General features: G+C 36.7%; 1 protein-coding gene across 1 annotated transcript; it reads right to left on the reverse strand.

The window, feature by feature from the left end:
- Positions 1-12,087: 12,087 nt before the first annotated feature.
- On the reverse strand, positions 12,088-15,081 carry LOC149243405 (uncharacterized). The gene is made up of 2 exons (XM_089367801.1): positions 14,940-15,081; positions 12,088-13,185 (listed from the first exon to the last, which is right to left on the reverse strand). The coding sequence occupies exon 2, from the start codon at positions 13,040-13,042 to the stop codon at positions 12,317-12,319; it is 726 nt and encodes a 241-aa protein (XP_089223927.1). The 5' UTR covers positions 13,043-13,185; positions 14,940-15,081; the 3' UTR covers positions 12,088-12,316.
- Between the last annotated feature and the right edge of the window lie 1,385 nt (positions 15,082-16,466).

The following is a 16,466-nucleotide window of genomic DNA, read 5'->3' on the forward strand; positions in this document are numbered from 1 at the left end:
AAACTAATAAACTTAGGTCAACCAAGTAAACTGTCATGAACCTAGTGAATGCAGTGAACCTAATAAACATGATAAACTTGGGTCAACCAAGTAAAGCTAGGCCAACCTTGTAAACCTAGGTCTATCTTATAAAGCTAGGCAATCTCAATAAACCTAGGTAAACTTAGTAAACCATAGGTTAGCCTAATAAACCTAATTCAACTAGTACATCTAGTAAATCTAGTAATTGTAGGTCAACCTAATAAACCTAGGTCAACCTATTAAATATAGTTAATCTAATGAATATCAATCAACCTATAAATGTATTAATCTTAGTCAATATATGTCAACCTAATAAACCTCGGTCAACCTAGTAAACCTAGGTCAACATACTAAATCTAGTTAACCTAACGAATATCAATCAACCTATAAATGTATTAATCCTAGTCAATATAGGTCAACCTAATAAATCTAATTCAACCTAGTAAACATAATAAACATAAAAAACATTGGTCAAAATAGTCAACCTAATAAACCTAGGTCAACCTTTTAAATGTATTAAACCTAGTAAATATAAGCCAATCTAATAAATCTAGATCAATCATGTAAACATAATAAACCTAATAAAAATTGGTCAAACTAGTCAAGTTAGTCAACTAAGGTAAACTTAGTGAATCCACTAAAAGTAGGTCAACCTAGTGAAGCTAGTAAGCATAGGTCAACTTGGTAAACCTCCTAAACTTAGGTCATCATATCAAAGGTAGTTAATGTATGTTAACGTACTGAACATATGTTAACTTAGAAAAATCAGGTCAACCTAGTTAATTCTCATGGTGACTGTTGTTGACTATGGTACCCATCTTGACTATGCTTGATCATGTTAGTCATAGCATACCATAGTCAATAATAGGTGGTATTTTTTAATGTATAGATTTATGTATAGTTGATATGTTATCAATGAGTTAATGTGTAAATTTAAATATTATTAATGTCATCTTAATGTGTTGGTATATATTAATTACTAGGGTAATGTGTTGATTAATGTATCACTATTATCTATGATTATTAGTTTTTTCACATTATAAGATCTCGCTTAATAAAATATACCTATCTTTTTACTTTCTCTTTCCTTGAAGAGAAGTCTTTGAATACATTTATAAATTATGTTGTCTCCAAAACTACATATTTTTGTTAATAAATATATCAAAAGCTTATGTGCAGAGAATGTATTGAAAGGTCTAAGTCATATTTTAAGAGTGAGTGGGCAATGTTTTCATTGAAAATGGGTGACAGATTCAGACAAACCCAAAGAGTGAGGCATGCAAGTACCTAAATATTGTGGCAACTCAAGTTCCTCCAAGTAAGTGAAACATACTCGCAGTTTTAACAACAATGGCGAGGGTTGTTAACAATGCATGAAAGAGACTGCAACTAGGGGACTCCAAAATGTAGCTATGGACAGTGAACAAACTTTGGACTGCCTTATTTCTTGAGGTATGGATTTTGGACTGAAGCCATGGACTGCAAATATTTTTTGGAATGTCTTATTTTAATAATACTGATAGTCGTAGCAAAAATTATTCTTAGTAAAATACTAAGAGATATATGGAACAGAGGGAAGTAAATGGAACAGGGGTGAACCATCCAGAATTTTACTAGGATAGAATATGTTTCTAGAACATGTCTATACTTACAATGAAGGATTCTTGAATATAACAAGATAGATTTTTCGGGGTCTTGAGTTATAGTTCTGGGAAGGGGATTGGTGGATAACAGAGCTACTTAGAGGAAATCAGTATAAAAGAGTATGTGAAGTGGTTGCATGTCTTGTGGACAATAATTTAAATAACATCTGGAAACAACCTTCTCAGGTATGCAGACAACAAAAACCATCAAACAAACTTTGGAGGAAAAACCAGAGGAAGTAAAGTCCAATGAAAATAAGCTTGGACATTTCATGTGCAGCGTAGCAGAGAAATGGCTCAAATGTAGTTTCTCGTGGTGTCAAATTTGGTGGTGTTGGCTACATGACTACTGGATTTAACTACAAGATTAAATCGCATTGGGGTGTATCCATCAACTACAAGTTTCGAACTCAAGTCGGTTCACTGGAGATCCACAAAAATATTCAATGGAGGAACAATCGCTGATAACGGATTTAGAAATAGATGTGGCAAGGCGCATCGAAATAATGCTGGAAACTGAAAATGACATTGCAGTCCAGAGTGGGCATAAGAGATCCAAATCTGCCACAGTTGGTTCTCATAGCGGAAAAAGGAGAGTCATAGAACATAGATCATCCAAAATCAAGTAAAATATCCAAGATAAAATAAAACAAAACTAACCATGAGTTGCACTACCGATTTGTTTTCGACTTGCACCTCAATCAACGACTTTAGGGTATATATCTCAAAAAATTAGAGTTTTCATTGTCCAGTTCCAGGTACTCCTTTGCGATCAAGTATAAATTCGGGCTTTTATTGCTTTAAATTCAGGCTTGGACGTGCTTTGGAGCTGTTCAACACACTCACTCAATAGTTGATGCTGAGGTAAGATCTTTGCAGCCTTCATGATGCGAACTATTGCTGCATCTATTGAGCATTGTCTGTCTTCTTTTACATTTTCCATCACTTTATTCCTCTCATTCACATTCACCTCTGTAAAGGGAATCTTAATCTTCTTCAACTTGTGTGAAAAGGCAGTATTGAATTCAAAATTATCGCTTGTAGATATTGTTGCAGTACTAGGTTCCTTTATAAGAATCTTATACTTGCCACATGAAACTGAATGGAGTAGTCGAATAACATCTTCATCTAGGTTCCTTTACAAGAATCTTATACTTGCCACATGAAACTGAATGGAGTAGTCGAATAACATCTTCATCTTCCAAATTTAGTTGAGATTTAATTTCTTCATAGGTGAGCTTTATAGCTTCATTGAAGAGCAATAGCAGAGTTTCCTGGTATGTTGTTACTGACAACAGATAAAATGTGAACAGAATTGGAAAGAAAGGGTTGTAGCTCTCAGGTGTGGCCTGCACGTGGAGACTACACTCACAAAACTTGAGAGATTACTCTCGTCCACTCTATTCATTAATCAATCAAAGATTACATCATTAAATACAATACTAGGAAATAGGAAGTTGCACCCAAACCCCATAACTATAGGAACTAATCCTAAACTAGGGAGAAAGTTACAACAACGTAACTATTTTCTCCATTAATATCAAAATAATATTAATTATTCTCAACTACAACTCTATTATCGCCGAGCTTATCTCGATTGCAGATTGCTCAAGCTCGTTGACGTGGCCAGTGGGCCCATCCCTCTCCGTTGCCATTCCGTCAACTGACAATTCCGTTAATACTTTCAATATTCCGACCAGTCCACAGCTATCTTGATTTCCGGCACCTCTGACAGCCAACACCCTGGGCAAGGGCTAACCAGCCATATATTGTGTCATAAATGCCCTTGCCAGCTATGTATGTGGTGCAAACTTGGGATGGCATACATAAACACTCCGGCGGGCGACCTCGCGTTTCCGGTGACATACCCGGGACCCACCAACGAGGGCCCGCCCGCCCCGTCCCTCCGTTCCCGCTATCCACGTCAGCGCACGGGATCCATTTTCAAATGAAACTCTTCCCTCGCGCCCATTTCATTAAAATTGATTTTCGAACGCCGATGGCTCTGCAACCTGCTCTGCGCATCCGTTGCTAACAACCGCTGCATCCTGCTTCGCATGTCCTCTGCTACGTGCTCTACGACTGCTCTGCGATCACAGGTATTTCTCTGCAATCTAAAATTCCATAAGACTTTGGACATTTGACAAGTCTGCTATTTGTCTGCTGCGAAATCTGGCACTTATTCCGCCTTTCATCTTCTATTCAATCATTTCTACACTTATTCAACGGTGGGTTCTTCTTAGGATTTGGGAGTGAAGTGGGCAGAATGAGATGGGCTGAAACCCATAAACAAACGCCATGGCTTCATCAACGCCGTGCCTTCATTTTCGGGCGCCCCCTGATTAGTTCACTGTTATATGAAAATTGTTTTACCATCTGACATGCTCAGCACAGATAATTTTAGATACGAGAATGCATTAGAAACAACATTTAAATTTTGCATCTAAACATTTTCTTGCCTCTGCAACCTCGTTTTCTCCCTCTGAGCGCGCTTAAAATTTCGAAGTTGAATATCTAAAGGTTCTCGGTGATCCGAAAATTCATTACTCTAGTTTAGCAGGCGTGATTAAAGATTTCTCCAGGTTTTAAATCGATATCAGTAGTTATTTAAGATTTTCTCGATATCAGGAGCTGTTGCAATCAAGAAAGACTGCTGAAGGAGATAAAATTCATAGGCATGGATTTTAACCAAAACACCAAGCTGGAGAACACCGGAGTGCTTGGAACCCATAACCTTTTATCTGTAGATATAAATTGTTAACAAAAATATCAGAACAGGGTATCCTGCAGAAACCCACCTTATTCCCTATTCATTCATGTATATGGAATTATCACAATCAATAAAGATAGCTTGGTATTAAGTTTAGATAATGAGCACAGAAGACTTTCCACCTGTTAATGTTGTAAACAGTCGATACAACCACGTCAACGGATAACTTTGTAAACACAGATACAGCCACATCAATAGATGGGCCTGAAGGCACATAATTTTCAGTCGGATAAGCCAAATGCATCTAGACATTTATAAAAATGGTTCAAGAAACAAGGTCCAAGTAAACAAATAGATGCTCACTTTCTTTCTTTTTGCTTGATGCTTTTTTAGATGCTTCTCGTTCTGCTGCTGCCTTCTTTTCGTCCTCGGTCTCCTCACCAAAGAGGTCCAAGTCATCATCATCTTCCTCATCTTTAGGAGGAGACTGACAACAAGTCATTAAATTCTCAGTACATGACCATGAAATAAGATGTAAATTTTCTAGATCATAAAGTCAAATGTGCCACTATAATCCTAAATAACTCATGATAGGTTATAAGTGTAATCTAAATAATTGTCAATGAGAAGTTAGAAATAAGTAGGTCTAACAGAACCAAAGTTTCATTCTTTGTGTTAACTAAAAAATAACAAAAATTATTTACAACTAATAAACAGATATTCATTTATGGATTAGCATAGAACATAAAAAATAAGATTGTGAAGTAGCCAAAGACCTCCCAAAATCAAAACAGAGAATAGAATTCATAGTTTGATACTGTAGGTCCTGGTCTACAAGGGCCTGGACGTGCCTTTTATTGATGGATTATATAGTACTAAACACATTAATCCCAGTAAGAAATTTATAATTCAACTTAAAAGTATTTTTATCAGATCATTACCAGCCTGAAATGCTTGCACTTTCATGTCAATGTGGATGCAGAATGGATACAGAGAAAAGAGAGAAAAAGCAGGTTAAGGGGCATGAAGTTGTAGCTCAAACAGCTTTAAATTTCCTACTAACTTCTAAGGACACAGCTGCCATCAATATCAACTTTTCAAAAACACACCTTCATCGAGAGGGTTTCCAGATCCATCACTGTACGATGTAAGGAATTGTTTGGTGGAATACCATCCTAGTAAACAACCTTCCATCCAGCCATTAACGTGGCTTGGATAATTTTTACATGAACAAAACCAACTTTAATAAACTATAAAATTAAAATAAAAGAAGGAAACAATTTAAAAAAAAAACATTTGAAGGACAACTCTCCAACCTGCAATTGCAGCTGGCCAAATAGCTTCTCTAATATTTTACATTTCAAAACTAGTTCGGTAATTTGAAGGAAATTTGCCCATTGTTGCTGTAAACAGTTTCAGGAAATTGGCCCATCCCTGAGCTAAGCAGTTTCACAAAGATGAGATTTGGGCCACTCTACCCAGAAGGAATATCTATAATAAAGCTATCCCCATTGCTAAGTTTTCCTCTCTAAAAGCCAGTTACATTACCTTGAGTGAGGTTTTGTAATTTATAGATATAGAGGTGTTTTTCTGCAGTGAGGCTAAGAATATATCCCAAATCATGGAAAAAGCTCTTTCTTCACTCTTTCTCACAGAGAGGGAAGAAAAATGACAAGGGTGAGAATACCAGAGTCAAATGAATTTGGTAAAAGCAACGATTTCTAAAGAGAATCCACTGGAAGACGGAAAAGGGCTATGAGAAATCTAAAAGAAAATCTTAATTAGTGCTGGCATTCCCAGAATATAATGAAAACGTTATAAACAATAAATATAGTTGCAGTTACCTTTGCTTAAAGGAATAGAATGTTAGAAAGTTAAATAGGACACGCCTACAAGCCTTCTCTTGCATGTAATATGTGTATCTTCTAAATAAGAAATTTTCAATTTTACCAAAAACAAGTGTGTTTTCATTTAAAAAGATAATAAATCTCACTAAGCAAATCCAAATTCTGACTGTTAACATCTGTATATCGTAAGAAAACAGTACCTCGAAGCCAGTAGGGCACTGATATGGTTGTACCACCGAGACACATTAGGAAAGTTAGGTGTAGGTGTCTCTGACACTTGCTGATGCTGAGGATGTGCATCCTCTAAGTCTTATCACTGATATGGTATTTTCTGTTATTTTTCAAGGATGTGCATTCAGACTTGAGGTAGCATAAAAATAATCAATTTCAATCAGGATATTTTGTCATGTTAAAGTATTCTAACATGAATCTATTTTGTTGTTGTCACTATGCAGTGCTTCTAAGCCCACGGAATGGTGGAAAAGTGGACACTATGCATTGAAGTATCATGCCGCCCCAATCCGGGTCCAGCATCTTTAAAAATTGTCCTTCACAATGGGGCAAAAAATCATGTGATTTATAGAATATGGGAAGTGCAGGGAAAGACAACCAATAACGAAGCATACTACATTACACTTGTTGCAGGTTTAAAAGAGGCAAAACACAATGGGGTGAATAACATAACAGTGCTGACAAACTCAGAATTAATCTGTAATCACATGGAAGGCATCTACAATGTTCGCGCAGACAATTTGAGGCCCCTCTACAGAGAGGCAAAAATCTGGAGTGCTCGATTTAATTCTTTTTCGATAAAGCACGTTGCGGAGATCCATAAAATCTCTACTCATCTAATGGTTGGAGCAATCTCAAGTGTAGATGCAGGTGCCAGAGATGATTCAGGATCATCGTTCATTCCACTGGCAAACATTGATCAGCATCAATATAGGTCTCGACTATGTGTATACACCATGGTTGTGCCGTCATTTTTATTGGGATTCTCATACCGTGGTTCTTTCAGTAAAGTACTCGTTAATGTACTTTTTTTTGGTTTTGTAATATCATTCACCTTGGATGTCCAATCATGTTATAACTGAATTCATGTGTCCAATTATGTACATTATATTTGAGGTGAACTAATTATTCTTAACCTACTGGTGATTCTGAAGGCCATCCACAAGTTGGCAAATGTGTGGATCATTGCTTTCAGTGCATATGAATATGTGAATGTTTGATTGGTTTTAATTATGTCCATTTAATATTTTTCAAACTTGACTAGACTACTATTGGACATGGAATTATAACTCCTCAGCTTAATAATATGTATGCACATTCTTCTTCAAGCATCATTCATGATTGCCTATTAATACTTGGAGGGTACCAAAGGCTCATAGTTACCTTGTTATCTACACCTGTTAATTCCATCCACATACTTGCAGCTGCTCCATAAAACAACACAACTATTTGCACAAGCAATATGATTTCCTTCATTTGAAGCATTTTTGTTGAGTAGGGTTTGCAACACACAAGCAATTCTAGGTAATGTATCCTTTCTTTTCCTTGCTTTCCATACTATATGCACTCACCACATATTTATTTCCTTCAACTTGTTGCTTGACACGAAGTTGGAATCCTTAACACTTACATATAAACTTAGAATGCTGATCACTTGGAACATGTAAGTATTAATTCTCTTTTTGTTTCTTTAAGGACAACTGTTTTATAGCCAGGTTCAAGCATGTTTGCAAACCTCTGGTCGTCTGATGATAACCATTCTTCGACATTTGTGTGAGACAACCGTCACAACTGAACTTTAGTAACATTCATGTTAGACCTCTTATTTCTTGTAGGTTAATCAACCTCCATGCATAATTACGCTACACTCTCAGTGCATGGATGCTCACATTATCATGGAATAGCATTAATGATCCACAACTTCGTTAGAATAAATTTCTGCAAGAATACATTTCATACATAGAGCAGAGCAGACGACTTAAAGGAAAAAAAGGATGAAAATAGTCAACTGAGAGACCACGTTCCTCTTGAATAATGTGCCAACGACCAGGAATCAACCAGAAAGTAGTTATGGAAAGACCATCTGCCATCTCAATCCTTTCCCTGTACTCATGTTGAAAAGAGATTGGTTGTGATGAACTCGACTTAAAATGGATCTTTAACAGTTTTGGAAAGACCATCTGTCATCTCAATCCTTTTCCTGTTACACATGTTGAAAAAAGATGGTAAAATTGTTTTGTGATGAACTAGACTTCCTCAAAATCGATCTTAACATTTGTCTTTCCATAGTGCATGCACTCTTCATCTAGTTTATTACCATTTATGAATCACATAAATTTGGATGTTGTTTACACATTTTTCCATCAGCAAGAAAGAGAGTCAACTTTAAGGTCACGAGCTTTGAAAATTTGTTAATTGAACTCTGAAATTTGTTAATGGTTAGTTCTTTCTCTAGACCGGCTTTAGACTGAAAAAATAAGCACCTCTTAAAGAAAATTATTCCACCAGCTCCACTGAATTGAGGTTGTCCCTGAGCAGCATCATCAAAAAATATTCCTAAGCCATTGATTTATCAATTAGTTGCACAACAATCTATCTTGGGTAAAATATCTGGGGGGTTTGTTATCTTTCAACTGTTTGAAAAAACTAAGATTGTTCAGTCCTTGCTATGTAGATTGGATTATTAGGGTTAATTTATTCTCAAATAAGCTAATTAAACTCCCCAGGCAATGATAGTAAGTAAAGCTTCAAACCTCTTCACAGTATGATTTTCACACCAATGATTTAATCAGTCTTCTGCAAGAGGACTCCTACAATCAGTCTTCTGCAAGAGGACTCCTACAAACATATCTTGCAAGCCCCTCTATCTCTTTCCAAAACTTGAATAGCGAGAAAAGGACAGAATATAAAACTTGAATAGTGAGAAAGGGACAGAATATAAGCAAATGATGCACACTCTCTTCTTCAACCTTGTTCTAGGTGAAAACATTATTGTCCATGTTCTAGCCAGTGGAAAACCCTTAATTGTAATGAACATTTCATTTTCCATATCACCTTGAAGTACCATTTAAAGCCCCAAAAACCCTACTTTCACCCAAAAAAAAATAAAAATCGAGACCCAATATTGGGAATATAATGCTAACCAACTGGTCTCTTTGACCAAATAATCTCGTCTGGCTAACCTTTAATCCTTACATGAACATCACAGGGATGCAATATATTTCTCTCATTCCAGGGCATCGTCCCCATATAATCCAAGCTCCTAAGTAGATTTCCATGCTAGGCCCCAATTGACATATTCATAGATATGTTCTCTGATTGAGAGTAATGAACCTTTTATCGTGCAACATAAAAAAACTAGTGTAACGTAATACACTATTCAACCATTTTGATGATTATGTTATAATTCAATTTGTATCATTTAAAGACTAGTCAATATGATTTTGCAAACTTAGTAGAAAATCCATGACTCCTAATTCTTGTTGTGGCTGCCCTGGTTGAAGCTGTTGGTTCCAGCATGTGATAGTCGATGTTAATTTCAAGTATAAATGATAAATCAAACAGTAGTAAATGACATTTAATCAGGATTGTTCATGATGAGTGCAATCCTATGAGCAGGAGAAATTATTACAATCTTTATAGTTTAATCATTATTAAATAACTAACTAGCTGAACAAAGGACAGGAACTCTGTGAAGGGATTGGTTGATTTGCAGACATTGTAGAAATTCATAATTGTAATGTGTACAATTGTTAGTAATGGTTCTAACTAATAGGCCACAACACTGAAAGTAATAATATTAGCCATTCATGCCACCAAAGGGTGAGAATGACAAAGAATGACATAATGGGGTTTGGGTTCTTTTTGAGGCTGAGCTGCTTTAGCTGGGCTTTAATTTTTAGCTTCCTCACTTCTTTTGCATCATCAATTAGAAGCTCTTGCAATAATATTATTGATGTGCTGGATGGCATTGCCCAAGTAGCTAGAAGTTTTCTCCTTAATTCTGTTGGTATTAATCTTGTTTAGTTACATGCTTTGATAGGTAAGTGATACGAACAAAACTATTTTTCTTCTGTATTTCAAGCTAAAGCAAACTTTTGTTTAAAAACATACAAATGTACACGGCCTGTTGTAGTGGAACATGTGTAAATCCAATAACGACAATAAAGGCATATGTTATGTGCACTGAACAACTTTAGCTAATATATGTAATTATCTCTATATAAACGATCTTCTACACATATCACAATCGGTAATTTAGTTGAAGTATACGCATTCCTATCACCATGAATACAAAAGCAAATTGCTATAATAAGCATGAACAAATAAATAACAGAGACATTAATATTGCAGAGGGAGATATTTCTTGAACTCTCTATATCCAGTACTCATAATAACATGATGATTAAGAATGCAAACTTGATTTTTACAAAGTTGTATATGCCAGATTAGAATGCAAACACTAAGCAAAATCAGAAACAGAGATACACCCATGAAATGAAAGTCTGAACTGGCTAACATGTAAAGTCATTTGCCCAGCAATAGGCTAATAGCTGTATTTTAATTGCAAAGTAGACTGATATCAAAAAAATAAATCTACATAAAACAAGATAAAGTAATCCATAATATGAAAATGAAGGGTTACATATAACAATTCTTAGCAGTAAAAAATCAAAAACCATGCCCTTGGTTATTTAATCTCAGGCTCAACAAAAGAACAATAATCAATGCCACTTTCCAAAGTAAATTTTGAAAACTAATCCGAGCATACACAGCAATGAGAAATGAGCACAAGCAAGCCAGTAACCATTTAATCAGAATGAGATGGTCTTAATTCAGTTTCTAGAAGATGATCAATGCTACTCTATTTACTAAATGCAAGTCTGTTAAGATAACACAACTTCCCAACTTAAGATTGCAGTCCTAACAACTGAGTAATCAAAAACCATGACCTCTGTTTTTAAATCTCAGGCTCAACAAAAGAACAATAATCAATGCCACTTTTCAAAGTAAATTTTGAAAACCAATCTGACATAAATGGTTAAACGAGCTGTGATAATCATGTCCATTGATGCACAACAATGGGAAGCCCGTTCACTTTGTATGCCTCTGAATGTTTCAAAGATCCCACTGTCCTCATTTCATATAGCAATGGGAAGCACAATTTCTTTGGTCATTCTGGAACCTTGCAAAAATTCTGTTACAGTGATTCAGGCTTCCAATAGAATGTCAGAGTTGCCATAATACACTAGTTCTTATCACACCAATATGACACTGGTATCGTTAAGTTGTTTCCTGCAACATCATATGCAGAGATGCATAGACTTTCTAGTCAACCAAGAGATTAATGATGCCAATCATTTTACAGTGCTGGATTGTAGTTTATATTGCTGATGGTTGTGCCTACCGAGAGTTTCATAGCATGAGGGTACTGTCAAGGAAGCATTATCTTCCTCAATAATTACAAAATTACTTCCTTATCAACAATTCCAGAGTTTATTAGGTTTTGTAATATATTGTCTGCCTTGACAGCTTCAAATGCTATATTTTAGACATTTCTGTGCCTCTCAATCTCCACCTGAATTATGGTGTGCTATCAATCCACACTTCTTTTAAGGCCTGAAAATATGGATGGAAAAAGAGGTTTGATATAGATTTGACGATAATGCTGACAGAATAGACTAGAAACAGTGCAGTACTCCTAGAAACTTGCTTGGAGAATCACAGGTCATAAGCAGCCAAAGTTCAGGACCAAGTGGGAAATGTGTATAATTAATGAAAACAAGAAAAACTCAGAATTTGAAATAATTAAAAGAGTTCATGAATTTTTCCCTTAATAATATTAACAGATCTGTTTCAATGGTCGCAAAAATGCAGAGCTTTTGATATTACAAAGACCAAGTTGGTTTGCCTGCGAAGGAACCACAAGCATAGTTAAACATACAAATAGAAGGAAACCAGTTTCAATGCCCTAACTAGCCAACAAATTTCACCAACCACTAAGAAGTTCAAGTTATTCAAAACTGTCCCAAGAGATTCACACATAATTATGTTCCCTGTCAACCTTTTAAATGCTCAATAAATCAAAGCTGGAGGGCCAAATCAGGCTGTGAATCAACCAGCATTCCAGAAGACTGCCTAACTGGAGACCTTGGAGACTGTTTTTCTACATTCAAATCTGGTGGAATCGAATTTGAAAATTCAGATGTCTGTTGAGAAGGCTGTTTTGAAGGTAAAGACTTCCATAGTTGTTTTTGAGATTGGGATGTATCAGTTCCCATTGGTATCTGCCTGCAATTAAAAGGACTCTGTGTGGTTGAATTCGGCAATTCTAACATCGAGTTTACACCTCCCTGAGAAGTGGCATGAGATGACATATTCTGAGGATGCATCCAGCTCAGCTGTGAACGCATATACAGAGGCATGTCCATGGGTGCCTGCTGTTGAATAAATTGAGGAACACTACTAGAAATGCCTGATAGTTTTGTATCACCATATGGTTCCCTGGCCACACAATTGGAATTACCATCCAACCTTCTATCAAAACCAGTGCTGCCAGAAGTTGTCGTCTGGACACTTGAAACAGGTTGCACATGTTCAGCTGGTTTGGCAGATGCCCATTGCATAAGTCGGTTACTTCTGGAGACAATCTCAAGCAATTTTGACTGGGATACATCTGAGGTAAATTTTGCACCTGCCAGATTGACTTCACTGGATTTAGCAATTGATGAAGCTGATTTCAACTCACTCTGTTTGACTCCTTGCAAAGGCGTTTGAAAATTTATATTGTTGGCTGACTGTGAACTCATAGATAGAGGAACAGGTAACCCAGTAGATTGAGACAGAGATACTAGTCCTGTAGATTGAGCAACTGTTGCAACTGTAGATTGAGCCAAGGTCTGTTGATCCTTGATCTCCTCACGCAATAACAAAGCACCAGGAGGAGCTTCAGCTGTAACAAAAAAGAAAAAAACACGTTGTTATGCAATCGCATACCCGCCATGGCCTTATATAACAAAACGAGCCAATTATATATATATACTCTTTGTCAGCTCAAAATTTATAACCAAAAATAAATAATCAAAATACAAGCATTATCCAAAAGGAAAAAGTGTACTGTAGATGTTATGAAATCAGAGTAAACAATCTCAGGGATCTGAGCAATTGTAAATAGTGTGATCTTATGAAATAAGAGTAAACAATCTCAGGGATCAATGCTCAGAGCACTAGTTTGGTGACTTGCGGGCCTAAATGTTAAGTTCTAGTAGATTCGGACAAACAATCAAGGGTGAATGTTCACTCCTAACAGTCCAGGCCAAAAAAATCATATAGCAGTCGAGGCCAAAAATAATCATTTATACAAGTCCCTGGGGGAGTAGCTTCATGTGTCTACAAGCTGGTGTTGCACATCCACTTGCTAATATTGTGTATGTAATTGTGGTTATCCATATATCAGTTTAACTTGAAGTAACCATTTTTCCTTTTTCTGTTACTAGTCTCATAATTCAAGAATGCTTACACAGCCTTGTCCTATATAAATATTTGTAAATCTTATTCTCTGTTGGAAAGTCCAGTATCCTCAACTAAACTAACCATTTTAAATCATCTATAGTTTAGATGATCTCTTTTTATCTGTCATGATTTGTTGTTTATGGTTAATTCAATAACCAATATCTTTTTCCTCCTCCATTGCGGATGCAAGTATCATTAAGGGCTAATAGTAGTATTGTCAAAGAACTGAGCTATTACTGTCAAAGAACTGAATTCTAAATTTACAATGGCAGGTATGGGAAGTGAAGCTTTGGAAAATCTCTGCCTCCCTGTTTTCCTCACAAATAGATCCTTCCAATTTGCCTGAGAAATCCCTTATGGCAGTTTCAAGGGTAACATTCTTATCTGGTATGCCGGTTCCAGAATCTGCACAAGGGGCTACTGATCATTCACATAAGTTTATCCTTCTGCTGTTAGTCGCTCTTCAAATATGATGTATCCGTCATCACTGGGAGGAGCAACCATGGTAAATTCTATGGGATCTCCAACAGGGGGCAACCATATGATGCTATCTCCCCATTCACTAGGTCCATATTCTCAGAAAGGTATTGGTGGTCATTCGCCTGGGCATATAATTTCCATTTCTTCTTTAGGTGTGCCTCAGATGGGATACCCTATGCAACCAAGCATGCATAATTGATGAAAGGTAACAATCAGCTGCTGCTACTATGTAATGCATATGTTATCTTACACTACAAGTTTATCTGAGACTAGAAGGATTTGGCCATTCTTCTTATTCTTTATCTTCTTCAGCTACAAGTTTGGCTCTGCATGATTATAATCTATGGTTTTGTGACCCATTTTAATGCGGATCATTCACATAAACTACTCGATAGCAGCGGAGCTTTCATTACCCTTTTGTTTCAATGATTTTCTATTCACGATGTGAAGATTTTCCTGTAGATTAATAGAGCAATAATTGTGTATGGGTTTCTACACAGTCGATCAATCCAGCCAAACCGTTGGTTAATATGAAATGCAATACCCTTGGTTAATATGAAAATGCGAATCGAACTCCTTAAGCGAACACAGAGATTTATAATTACAGAATGTTGAGAGAATGCGAGGGTTTTAGCAGTCTTTAAAACAGATTTAAAACAAAATGAATGTTTAAAACCACGATTTGACGACTGCAGAGACGGTGCAGGAATTTACCAGGAGGTAACAGAGCTCAGTCCGGCGGGCACTGGGTTGCAGAGTTTCAATGCGCGCAGCGCTTCAGTCCTGCGGGCACTGGGTTGCAGAGCAAACGGGTTCTGGTTGCAGAGTTAAATTGGCGCGCGAAAGTATTTCTCAGAATTATGTTATTGAACGAGACGGGGTGGGTCCCGCGTGGGTCATCGGAAACGCGAGGTGGCCGCCGGAGTCCGATGCCTATGGATATGTATGCCATCCCAAGTTTGCACCACATACATAGCTGGCAAGGGCATTTATGACACAATATATGGCTGGTTAGCCCTTGCCCAACACCCTGAAGCTAATACAAGTGCTGGATAAGGCATGAGCTTAAATGCATTCAATTCTACTCCCCACAAAAGGATTTCAAAATTAAAATGCTTTCCCGCTTGATTTCAAATTGAAAAACTGCTCACGAAATTTCTGCAAGAGGTTGTTGAATAGAGGAATAAAATGGCTCTCTACTTCATTTTGAGCTTCTCGCGCATCGACAACAGGTTGTTGAATAGGGGAATAGATGGCTCTCTATTTCATTTTGACCTTCTCGGGCACCAGCGTCGACACCGCCCCCCACTGCAACAACATCCAAAGCAACTCCATAATGGACATAAGCAAGAGGCTCCTCATGGGAGATCTCTTCTCCATCTGAAGGTTGCAGCTGCGGGTGCTTTTTTTCTAGTTGGGGCTCGTGGATATGATTTGGGATCAAATGTAGGCATTCAAGCTATGTAAGCCTCTTTCACAACCTCACTAAAATCCCCTCCAATACCATATTATGATCTCAACACTCTTAAAATTTATATTGGGAATAAAAAACTAATTTACTTGATTCCATTTCCTTTTAATTGATGTTACTTTGCAGTTGAGGATACACAGCAGTAGCGTTGAAGGCAGAAAGTAGAGGATTAATTCGAGCAGAACCAAAACAAGTCGTTGATACGGTTATTAAAAGAGGTTTTGGATGTCGGATACTGTAATGGATTACCATATCCTGGAAGAAGATCACTTTCGTGAGGACGATGTAGCCATACAGATTACCATATCCTGGCATTAGATCACTTTCATGAAAACGATGTAGCTGTACAGAGAAAATATTCTCAAAGTCCATTCAATTAATTCCAATCGAGTACCAAATTTTGTTGTCCGTTTCAATATCAAATATAAATCTTTCATGGTGTGCAAGTCCATCAAACCCTCTTGGTAGGAAAAGATGTACTATGGTTGTATTTACATGTCATTTTATTAATTATCAATCAAGGAAGTGCTATCCAATTTCTGAGTTTGAAGTTGTTGTTTGAGATAAACTGCATTGTGTATGACCATATTACATTTAATCCATAAAATTGGCTTTAATTTTACATGTTGGTTTTCCAATAAGTTACTTTAATTTTATATATTATTTTCCAATAAGTTTCCAATTAGACTGGTTAACTACTATAATTCTAAAAACAAAAGCTAATTCTGAATACAAGTAGGGCATTGGTGAATTCTCGAGCCGAGTAGAGA

Source organism: Pinus tabuliformis, chromosome 8, assembly GCF_031772625.1.
Source record: "Pinus tabuliformis cultivar Carrire ecotype Pingquan chromosome 8, CPIR1, whole genome shotgun sequence".
In the NCBI taxonomy this organism is placed as follows: Eukaryota; Viridiplantae; Streptophyta; class Pinopsida; order Pinales; family Pinaceae; genus Pinus; species Pinus tabuliformis.